Source organism: Stenella coeruleoalba (assembly GCF_951394435.1).
Source record: "Stenella coeruleoalba genome assembly, chromosome: 1".
NCBI lineage: Eukaryota > Metazoa > Chordata > Mammalia > Artiodactyla > Delphinidae > Stenella > Stenella coeruleoalba.
In genome coordinates, this window is record NC_137169.1 from 73489906 (window position 1) to 73502224 (window position 12319).

General features: G+C 32.6%; 1 protein-coding gene across 5 annotated transcripts in view; it reads left to right on the top strand.

The window, feature by feature from the left end:
- The window catches only part of PRKACB (protein kinase cAMP-activated catalytic subunit beta), a 141789-nt gene that overhangs the window by 55666 nt on the left and 73804 nt on the right, over positions 1-12319 (top strand). Inside the window, exons 1-2 of one of the 5 annotated variants that reach the window (XM_079924902.1) lie at positions 6128-6156; positions 10799-10934. The exons of 1 other annotated variant lie outside the window; for it this stretch is intronic. Coding sequence is in view for 2 of the 4 variants with exons in the window: in XM_079924898.1 (XP_079781024.1) it covers positions 5973-6156 (184 nt within the window). In the remaining 2 variants the exon portion in view is untranslated. Of the gene's footprint in view, positions 1-5759; positions 6157-7298; positions 7319-10798; positions 10935-12319 lie in introns of those variants that run through there. 3 more of the 5 variants (XM_079924901.1, XM_079924898.1, XM_079924904.1) reach the window with 3 other exon arrangements.

Below are 12319 nucleotides of genomic sequence, written 5' to 3' on the forward strand. Positions count from 1 at the left end.
GCACTGTTGTTGGGAATGTAAATTGATACAGCCACTATGGAGAAAGTATGGAGGTTCCTTAAAGAACTAAAAATAGAATTACCATATGACCTAGGAATCCCACTACTGGGCATACACACAGAGAAAACCATAATTCAAAAAGACATATGCACCACAATGTTTGTTGCAACACCTTTTACAATAGCCAGGTCTTGGAAACAACCTAAATGCCCGTTGACTGATGAATGGATAAAGAAGATGTGGTATATATATACAATGGAATATTACTCAGCCATAAAAGGAGTTAAATTGGATCATTTGTAGAGACATGGATGCATCTAGAGACTGTCATACAGATTGAAGTCAGAAAGGGAAAAACAAATATCGTATATTAACGCATATATGTGGAATCTAGAAAATAGTACAGATGAACCAGTTTGCAGGGCAGAAATTGAGACACAGAAGTAGAGGAAAAACGTATGGACACCAAGGGGGGAAAGTGGTGGGGGGTGGCGGTTGTGGTGTGATGAGGTTGGAGATTGGGATTGACATTTTATACACTGATGTGTATAAAATGGATGACTAATAAAATAAAGATTTAAAAAAATTCAGTGTTTCAGAATTTTTTAGATGTACTATATCATTGTTCAGAGGGAAATAATCTGAATTTCCACATTATGAAACTAGAAAAAGAGCAAAATAAAGCCAAAGAAAGTAGAGGGAAGGGGAAAAGATAAGAACAGGAATTTATGAAACTGAAAATGGCAAAAATGATAGAGAAAATCAATGAAAACAAAAGGTGGTTCTTTAAAAAAGATAAAAAATTAGAATCCTTTCACCAGACTGACCAAAAAAGAGAAGGCAAATTACCAATATCAGGAATGAAGGAAGGGATATAACTACAGATGCCACAGACATTTAAAGGCTAATAAGGGGATTTTAGAAACAACTTTATGCACGTGAATTTGACAACTTAGTTGAAATAGATCATTTCTTGAAAGACAAAAACTACCAATATTCATTGAAGCTGATATAGATAACTGAATAGTATATCTATTGAAGAAATTGAATTAGTATTTGTGGCCTTCCAAAAACGAACTACTGGCCCAAATAGTTTTCCTGACAAATATTATCAAAAATTTCAGGAAAAGGTGATACCAGTTCCCTACAGTCTCTTCCAGAAAATAAAAGACAGAATACTTCCCTACTTATTTTATGCAGCCATTTTTAACCTGATATCAAAATCGTGCAAAGACAGTACATAAAAATAAGTTCACAACAGTGTATCTTGTAAACTTATATAAATCTTCAATAAAATATTCATAAAGTGAATCCAGCCACATATAAAAAGATTAGTACACCAAGAGCAAGAGGTGTTTATCCTGGGAATTCAAGGCTGGTTTAATGTTTGAGAATTAATTGGTAAGTGTCATACACCATATTAGCAGACTAAAGAAGTAAAACCATATGATCATATCAACAGATACTGAAAAAGTATTCAATAAAATTCAACATCCCTGTAATATATGAAAACACTGAACTAACTAGGAATACAAGGAAACTTCTTTATCTCAATAAGAGGCATCTACAAAAAATTTCTACAGCTGACAATGATGAGAAAGTGAACCATTTCTTCCTAAGATTGGGAATAAGGCGAGGATCTTCACTTTTACCACTTGTTTAATGTACTACTGGAAGTCCTAGCCAAACTATCTGTTTGAAAATGACATGATTTTCTGCATAGAAAATCCCAAGAAATCTACAAAAAGAAAAAGATTCCTAAATATAATAAGTGAGTTTAGCAAGGTTGCAGTATACAAGGTTAGCATATAAAAATAAGTCATATTTCTATATACTGGCAATGAGTAATTGTAAATATCTTTTAAAGCACCATTTACAATAGCTCCAATTTAAAAATAATAAATGCTTAAGTATAAGTCTAACAAAATATGTATAGGATCTGTATGCTGAAAGCTAAAACACTGATGAAAGAAATCAAAGATGATTGAAAATGAATCAAAAAATGAAATACATAATATGATCATGGATTGAAAGACTCAGTATAGTTATGATTTCTCTCAATAAACATAATCTCAAATCCTAGCAAGATTAGTTTTGTAGAAATAGACAGACTTTTAAAATTTATATGGAAAAGCTAAGAAACTTCTAATAGCCAAAACAATTCAGAAAAAAAAATGTTGAAAGATTTATACAGTCAGATTTAAGACTTACTAAAAAGCCACAGTAACCAACACAGTACGCTATTGATGAAAAAGAATCGACACATAGGTAGATCAGTTTTCAACATTGAAAATTTTCATTTTGCAACATTTCAAAATTCCAAAATTTTCAACATTGAAAATCCAGAGTAGACCCACATAGATATGGTTAACTGATTTTTGACAATGGAATACTATTGAATAGTACCATGGAATACTATTCAATAAAAAATTAGTAAGCTCTTAAAACACACAACATGGATGAAGCTCAGTTAGTTATGCTGTGCTAAATGAAAGAAGCCAGTCTTAAATAGGTGAATCCATTTATAAAATGTATGAATCCATTTTGGGAAAGGCAAAACTACTACTGTAAACGCTTTATTTGAATAGCAGGGGTCATGGTCATATCATTTGCCCTCCACATGGAACAAATGCATTATTTACATATAAAATATGCTTCCATGTTTTTTTCTTTAACCTTCAAACTCTAAAGTACATACTTCTACTTGGCCCCAAGGTGATTGTTAACATAAATGTGGACAATGAAATTGCATGGCTATAAGGTGACCATCTGAATGAAAACATTCTCATAGCAGAATCTCAGACTCTGGACAGTGTGTCCAAGAACCATTCCCACCTCCTACCATCCTTTTATCCCTACTTCCCCACCGTTGTTTGAAAAAGTCTTTACTTTTGGTAATCATTATTGTCAGTACAAAGGAGCCTTGATTTAGGAGACAGAAGACATAGGTTACTTTGCACAAGTCACTTAATATTTATGTTTGTTTTCTCATCTGAAAATAAGGATAATAATACCTGTCCTGCTTACTTCATTTGTAAAGATCTGATGAATCAATGGAAACCATTTTATGTGTTGTAAAATGGTTTGTAAATGTAAGGTATCATTACTATTATTAAACATAAGAAATAAACTAATATTTTGTGATACCTTATGGCAATCAAAGGAGTTTCAACTCTGAAAATTATTATAATTTCTAAAATTAATGCAGAATGAAAAATAAGGACTTGATAACTTCAAAGTTGATTACTCTCTAGTTTTATTACCATACACTATTTAAACTATTAATAGGATATAAGATATGTTATTACAGGAAATTTTTGGGTATATGGCTAGATATCAGTACAAATTCAAGTTCTGAAAATACCATCAGGAAGGATAGCAAGCAATATACTTATTAACAATTTGAATTATGAAAGAATTCAGTTTTAGTTAAAGCTGTAATTGTTTCTTTCTAGCAGTAGATGCCAGTAGAGTTCTTTTTAATAAAAATCAAATTGCCTAAGTACTTTGATAGCAACAGTTTGCTGGTCACAATACCATATATAGAAATATTGCTCTAAGGACTAAAGAGTCTACTTTTTCTAAGGACTTTGTAACGGATAAAGAGTTTTATTGAAGAAAAATGAATAAATTTTAAATGTAGTATTTTCTAGCTCTTCATCTAGTGAAGATTACTTTCTTCTTCTTGATATAGTAATTTTGTTACAAAGCTTATACATTGCTTTAAATAAATTAATCTTCGTTTCTAATTAGAAATCTGGAATATCTGTATGAAACTTAAGCAACATTGGATATAAGTCTGGCTAGACGTGTTAAAAACAAATATCGTGGGGCTGAAATGTTAGAATTAGCTTGCACTTTTGGCAAGGGAATGCCATGAGTGTAGTATTTTGGGGAGGTTAATATGTCAGAGATGAGTGATTGAAAGGAGTGACTGGAAGCAGAGAAAACAAGTTATTTTAGAAATCCACATTTTCACTAATAAAAATGAAACTCAAAGAATGAATAAATTTAGTAACTGACTGAACGTAGAGAAAAAGAAGTTAAGTGACATTACTTCTATTGCTGTTGTCTTTATATATGAACAACTAGGTGGTCATTGGATAATTTACAAATATGATCCTATCATAAATATAATTAAAATATTTTCAAGTGTTTGATTCTACTTAGATCTTTAATTTATTAAAACTGAATACTTCATATATTTGTTGAGTATGTAACTAGCACATGCACTGCATTTATGAATTCAAGTAATTCACAGTTTGAGACATAAATTTATAAATAGCAAATTTTAACAAAATTATAAGATCATTGGAAACAGTGGAGAGAGCAGTTTATTTTTCTAGAAAGTATGTGGGAAACTTCAGTGAAAATGTGACATTTTTGGTGAGCCTTGAGGATGAATAGAATTTATACCAAGAGAGCAAGTCAAAGAATTCAGGAATTTTATGCACTTATGCCCATTCAGAGACAGTTCATCCTCTGTAGATGTTTATTGAAGTCTGCAGACACCTGTTCAGGGTCTGTTTTGTATTAAGTCAGATGTTAATAAAGAAATTATTATTATATACACACATATTTATCAGAAAGCTACAATTTAAGAAGTTTGGTGTTGTAGATACTGTTACCTGTTTGTTTAGATTGATCTAATTTTATTATACAAAATAAAATGTACACAAATGAGCTGTTATTTGGCAAAATTCATTAGTCAATGTTTCCTCTGTGTGTGTGTGTGTTGTGTCCTAATTTGATTACATTATTATTCCTATTTATTCTATTTGTCATTATTGTCTCTATTCTGTTTGTTAAACAGTAGGCACAAAATCTTGATGAAGACTTTTTTTAGATAGATTTTAAAAAATATCCTTCCTTCCTTCTTTCCCTCCTTCCTTCTTCCCTCCCTCCCTTCCTTCCTTTTTTTTCTTCCTTCTTTCTTTCCTTTATTTAAAGCTTCCAAAGAGAAAACCACACAAATTTCTCATCCTTTAATAAGTATCAGAAGGCAAGTACTCAGAATCATTGTTAAATGTCACAGGTTACTTTTTTCATGCAAATGGACAGTTTACTTTTAACCAAAGGAGCTGTTTCTAAGTGAGACCCCTAAATCAGGGATAGGTAAGCAGTAGTCCTCAGTGTTAAGTTTAAAAATTAACATGTCTCAGTCAACTAGAAGGATTTTTTTCCCTCTCAATTGAAATTTCTTGCTATGGCTGATTTTATATAATTTTAAATCTTATATAATTTTTTCAAATTTTAGAATGTTTGAAAATGTACTGCTGATACGCACTTGTCAGCAGGTTATGTTTGGTAAGCAATACTGACACACTAAATATAGTTTTATATTAGACTTTAGTCAGTGAGTTAGCAACATTGAGTTTTTTTAAGTGCTAGTTCAGATTTTTTTCGTTAAAATTTATGTGTTAAAATTTGTTTTGCAGGTGTTTTGTGATATCCCATACCAGCTTTCAGTGAAAAGTTAACTATTTATAAGGATTCATAAAATCTATACTAATCTGTATTAGCTGATTTCCTGGATAAAACACAACCTTTTCAACATATTATATTTGGAGAGTGGTTTGGCCTTCAGTTGTTTGTATAGGGTTGTAATACACGTTTAACTACTTTTCCTTTTTAAAAAATTTTTTTCAGCCTACTATCCATATGTAAAGCTTTATGTTTAATGTTCTCATTAACGTGTATATTAATATTAAAACACTCTTAAACATAGCCTTTTAGGATGATATTGCAAGTCTTTAAAATCTTCATCTCTAGTTGAGATGAACAGTTGTGCTAAGAAAGGCTCAGTAATGTGCTGTTTTATATTAACAGGAAACAGAGCAGCAGTAGTGGTTTGAATACACTGCAAACAGGAAGTTTGATACATGCATAGCTCTTGGCTTCTGTGTAAGAAGTTGTTGAGCTCCTTCTGGAAATATTTTCAGTTACTTTAAATTAAGTGTAAATACACATGAATGGCAGCTTATAGAGAACTACCCTGTAATCAGTATACAGGTACAACTGCTCTTCAGAAATTGGAAGGTTTTGCTAGCCGATTATTTCATAGACACTCCAAAGGTACTGCACATGATCAGAAAACAACTCTGGAAAATGACAGCCTTCATTTCTCTGAACATACTGCCTTATGGGACAGATCAAGTAAGTTTTTTTTTTTTTTTTTTTATGATACACTGTAACTAGAAACTAAAATGCTAATTGGAGTTTTAGAATGAAGCACAGAACTGTGTGTGTGTGGGGGGTGTCTTTTTATGATTTGCCCAAGGATATTTTGCAAGGTAAAGTTGAAAAAAAATTACAAAAACTTGATTATAAGTTGAGCTGGATCACATAGCTCATCGTTTTGTTTTAAATGCGATTAGTTAAGTTGAATATCAGTGGGAAAATTTTCTACAAAATTCTTACATCATTTCTAGTGTATGTTTTCTTTTAATTAAAAAAAATTTTTTTTGTTCTTAAGTGAAAGGCCTACATTTAAGAAAAATAATCATTTTATTTTAAAAAATATCTTGGATTTATAAGCCTTAATATTCAAAAGGGGCAAAAGGACTCTTGAATTTATAATTAAATTTTTGTTATGTTTGCCATATTTTATTTTTAAATGCATGTGTGAAAGTTACTTGAGTTTAACAAGCAGGATTTATAATATGAAAGCATAGTATGATTATTCTATGTGAAATCTTATATTTATAACATTATAAATATCAGAATCTTTCATATGGGGGGGGAAACTTGTTTATGCATACATCACATTCTTTCCAGGCATGGTAAAATGTTTGGACTTAACTGCTTTGCTGAAATGGTGATACGTAATGATTTTTTGTGACATGCACTTTTTAAAGGCTACATTTCACATATAAACAATACCAGTGCCCTCATTCCACATCTCACCTTGGACCCTCCCCAAGGTATTTTTGTTATTCTAATTAAAGGAACAATATAATTACTCTTGGTACTTTTTAGTGTGTCTGATCACCAAATAGCACTGTTTTGCCTCTTTCTGTTTACATACTCCATAGCAGTTAAGGAAGAAAACTCAGCTAAAAGAAAAGCAACAAAAAACCAAGAATGGCTTACAAAATTGACTCTTTTGTTTATATAGTACCTTCATAGTTCCGCAGAAGTTTATTTGAATTTTTTTTTTATTGCATTAGAATTTTTTACCTTCCTCAAGCTATTTTAGGGAGAAAGTAAAGAACATATATTTGTACAATTTTTTTTTTACTTTATAGGTTTTGATTATTTATAATTAATCCTTACTATATAGCAAGTTGATGGATGAGGAATCTCAAATACCTTCAAGGTAATGAACTGTTGAGTATTGAAATAATAGTATATTATTAAAATTTACCATGAAACAAAAGTTTTTTATTCATTTTACTTGCCCTATTCTGTTAAATTGCAGTCTCCTAAGCCCTTTTGGAAATCATTTTTATGCATTTCAAGGACTTTTAATTAAACATTCAGTGAGGAATGAGGACAGTACTGAATTAGTACACTAATCCCTGTTTCTACAAATAGTGGGTGTTTAGTAAATGTATCTCAAATGGATGAATATCATGGGCTTTTAATATTTAAAAGTTATGTTTGAATTATACTCTCACCATTTTTAAATGTGTGGGGCTTGTAACATTTTCTGAGACACATTTTAAAATCTAGCAATTGAAGATAATATCATGAGCTATGATTTCTTTTGGAAAAAACAGACTGATAAAATGCTGTTAACATTTTTCTTTATGGTGATGCCACAAAATAAAATAAATAGAATCACAGTGCACAGTGAAATTAGGTGCAAACCTTGTAGCCGTTCAAATGATAGGTATGATATAAGAAATGCTTAAAGAGTAACTAAATGTTCATGAATCAAGCATTCTTTCACTTTCTCTTTCATATCCTCAAATATAGAAATAGACACAATAATTTTTTATATGTAGTGATGAGAATGGTAAGCGTGGTGTTCTAGTTTCTTATTATGGAATGTGTTGATATAGAGGAGAAAATATGGATACAACAGAAACAGAGGAATCCTTTTGTATCAAAATTCCAAGGTTTATTTTCGTGATGAAAACACAGATTTTTATTCATTTATAGTGTGAGTTATGGAAAGAATTTTGACAGTATGAAGTTTTCGTACAAACCACATTCTTCAAAGCTACTTAAAGCAGTTTACTTGCATGACTTGTTTGACAAGGAGAAGGAATGTAACATCTCCTGATGATAAGCTCTCTGAGTATGCTTGTTCCAAAAGTGTGATTTAAGAAATCAGCTAAGCACAGAAACTACATGTAATTTTATAAAAATAAGGTTTGTGAACTACTGAGTAAAGATTAATTACCAATCTAGGCATGTATGAATGTAAGAATTTTAATCCAAGTTTCTTTATTCTCCAGTGACATTAAATATAGGAAGAAATACAAAATAAAGGCCACACAGTGGTTTCCAGGTGCCTTAAATGTTTTATCTTTTACTACTAAATTAAGTAATAGGAATTCCTGTTTGATAACATAAATATTTAACAGCTGATTCCATGCACATATAAGTACTTGAAGTTCACAACAAAAACATAAAGGAATTCTTTTTATTCTGACTCAGAATGAATGGGAGTATTGACATTCATTGAGTCCTCTTTCTAGCCAATTTATTTTGGTTCGCTTTTAAATCTTTCTTTGATCATAAATGGTGTGTTGAGTTATATAGTGCTGAACTTAATGGAAGTTTTGCACATTTTAAATCTTGGACTTTATAAATTTATTGTCTAATTACAATATTTTAAGGACTGAATAGACAAACACCATCAAATGCTTTACCTATTCTCCTTTCCCATGAATTGACAGGCTATTTCTGTGGCAGATACAAATCCATATCAGTGAAGCTTAGATTGAAATACTATATTGAACAAATGAACAGTTTTTAATATGGATTTTTTTAGGTAGAATCAGAGCTAAAGTGGTTGTAATAAACCACTTTATCTAGTTAGTTTTACCTTTCCAAAACTCATACAGTCTTTAAGGCAGTACACTCCCATGCTTATTTCTTAGTCCACTAAATCTGTATCATTGTAACTTCTAAGCTAAAAGACCGCCTACATTCTCTTTTCTTTTCTTTTTTTTTTTTTCGGTACGCAGGCCTCTCACTGTTGTGGCCTCTCCCGTTGTGGAGCACAGGCTCTGGACGCGCAGGCTCAGCGGCCATGGCTCATGGGCCCAGCCGCTCTGCGGCATGTGGTATCTTCCCGGACCGGGGCACGAACTCGTGTCCCCTGCATCAGCAGGTGGACTCTCAACCACTGCGCCACCAGGGAAGCGCTTATCTTTTCTTAAAAAAAATTTATTGGAGTATAGTTGATTTACAATGTTGTGTTAGTTTCAAGTGTACAGCAAAGTGAATCAGTTATACATATATCCACTTTAAAAATCAATATTGTGAAAATGACTATACTACCCAAAACAATCTGCAGGTTCAATGCAATCCTTATCAAATTACCAATGGCATTTTTCACAGAATTAGAACAAAACCTTTACAATTGGAATGGAAACACAAAAGACCACGAATAGCCAAAGCAATCTTAAGAAAGAAAAACGGAGCTGGAGGAATCAGCCTCCCTGACGTCAGACTATACTACAAAGTTATGGTCATCAAAACAGTATGGTACTGGCACAAAAACAGAAATATAGATCAGTGGAATAAGATAGAAAGTGCAGAGATAAACCCACACACCTATGGTCACCTAATCTATGACAAAGGAGTCAAGAGTATACAATGGAGAGCCTAAAGAATTTTAACTAGCATAATACAGGAAAAGTTAACTTGCTTATTCTACTATAGGGAAATGTATTTAGCTACTATACATCTTCTGTTGGAGCTGGACACTTATTTAGAATTAGCATTTTTCTTCAGGACCTTTTTTTTAATTGAAGGGTAGTTGATTTACAATATTTTTGTGTTAATTTCAGGTGTACAGCATAGTGATTCAATATTTTTGCAGATTCTATTCCATTATAAGCTTATTTCAAGATAATGGATATAATTCCCTGTGCTATACTTTAAATCCTTGTGGCTTATCTACTTTATATATAGTAGTCTGTATTGGGTTGGCCAAAAAGTTTGTTCGGGTTTTTCCATAAGCTCTTACAAAAAAACCAGAATGAACTTTTTGGCCAACCCAGTATATGTTAATCCCATATTCCTAATTTGTCCTCCACCCCTTCCCTCTCCCCTTTGGTAACCACCAGTTTGTTTTCTGTGTCTATGAGTCTGTTTCTGTTTCTGTCTGAGTCAGACTTGTCTTTCTCTAAGCATAATATTCTCTAGGTCCGTCCATGTTGCTGCAAATTGCAGTATTTTATTCTTTTTTATGGCTGAGTATTATTTTATTGTGTGTATATATATATATATACACACACACCACATCTTCTTAACCCAGTTGTCTGTTGATGGACATTTGGGTTGCTTCCATGTCTTGGTTATTGTAAATAGTGCTTCTATAAATGTTGGGGTGCATGTATCTTTTCGAATTATTGTTTTCACTTTTTCTGGATATATACCCAGGAGTGGAATTGCTGGATCATATGGTAGTTCAATTTTTAGTTTTTAGAGGAACTGCCATACTGTTCTCCATAGTGGCTGAACCAAATTACTTTCCCATCAACAGTTTATGAGACTTTCCTTTTCTCCACATCCTCTCCAACATTTGTTATTTGTAGATTTTTTGATGATACCCATTTTGTCTGGTATGAGTTGATATCTCATTGTGGTTTTGATTTGCATTTCTCTTAATAATTAGTGATGAGAGCCAACACTTTTGGTCACTATGTGAACATGGTAATGAAGAGTCAAGACAATGGAATCCCTTTATAACAACAGTGGTTATTTATGATGTTTCTTCTACCTGGAATTTCCTGTTCCTACTACTGCCAATGGTGAGATTTGCTCATACTTTAAGACTCTGCTCACATATTATCTTTGTAACAAAATCACCAAAGCATTCTTCTGTTCCTCTGTTCTTTATCCTTTTTAGAATTCATGATCTCTTCCTGTGTTCTCATATCATACTCACTTCTATTGCGTTTTATTTTATAGTATTAAAATTGTATTACATTAGTCCTCAAGTTACCTCTCTCCCCTATTTGACTTTGAACTCCTTGAAGGCATAGAATTTGTCAATTTATTTTGGTATTGCCAGCATAGTTCTCAATACAGGTTGAGTTGTTTGTTAGATTAACATTAAATATCACTACAGTCTTACACTAACAAGCTTTCTCTCAATTTTTTCTATTATGATCTTTGCAATTTATTTTAAAGGCCTGTGGCCATAACCAAAAACAGTGAAATGCTGATCTGACCCTGGTAAATAAATATCACATTTCAGAGGCACTGAACTTTTCAGTGTTACCTGTACATTTTTATCATGATTGTTTATAAGAATCTGAGTAATCAGCAGCCTTTCTAGTAAAACTAAGAAACCGGGATATTAAATGATTTGAAATTAGAAAATGTTTCCATGGAGTGTTTAACAGTGCCAAGTACTATATCAAGTGTAATAATGAGAAGCTTGTACTTGCTTGTGTTTTACAAGAATAGCCATACTACATAGTTAGAGAAGGAAGATTGAGTATATACTCTTGATAGTGTCTTGCTCAAGTGTGGTCCCAGTCTAGTAGCATTAGCATCATCTGGGAGCCTGTTAAAAAGGAAGACTTTCAGGCCCCATCTAGACCTCCTGAGTCAGAATCTGCATTTTAACAAGATTACCCAGCTGATTGATATGCACATTAAAGTTTGAGAAGCCCTTTTTCCCTAATAACATTTTAATCTGATTACTAAATACTGTGTCTTCATTGGAGAAAATTTGCAAACCATAGAAAAGAACAAACAAAAAAAGTAAAAATCACACATAATCCCACCAAAAGATAATCACTATTAACCTTGTTCTATATATAGTCTATTTTGTGCATAGATACACAAATTTCCACTGGCCCTTAACTTTGGATCTCTCCGTAGTGTTTCATAACATTTTTCCTTATTGTAAAGATTTGTTCCACAATATCTTTTTTTTTTTTTTTTTTGCCGTACGCCGGGCCTCTCACTGTTGTGGCCTTTCCCGTTGCGGAGCACAGGCTCCGGACGCGCAGGCTCAGCAGCCATGGCTCACAGGCCCAGCCGCTCCGCAGCATGTGGGATCTTCCCGGACTGGGGCATGAACCCGTGTCCCCTGCATCAGCAGGCGGACTCTCAACCACTGCGCCACCAGGGAAGCCCTACAATATCTTTTAAGATGGCTGTTTTGTACTGTCTTAAGGATGCA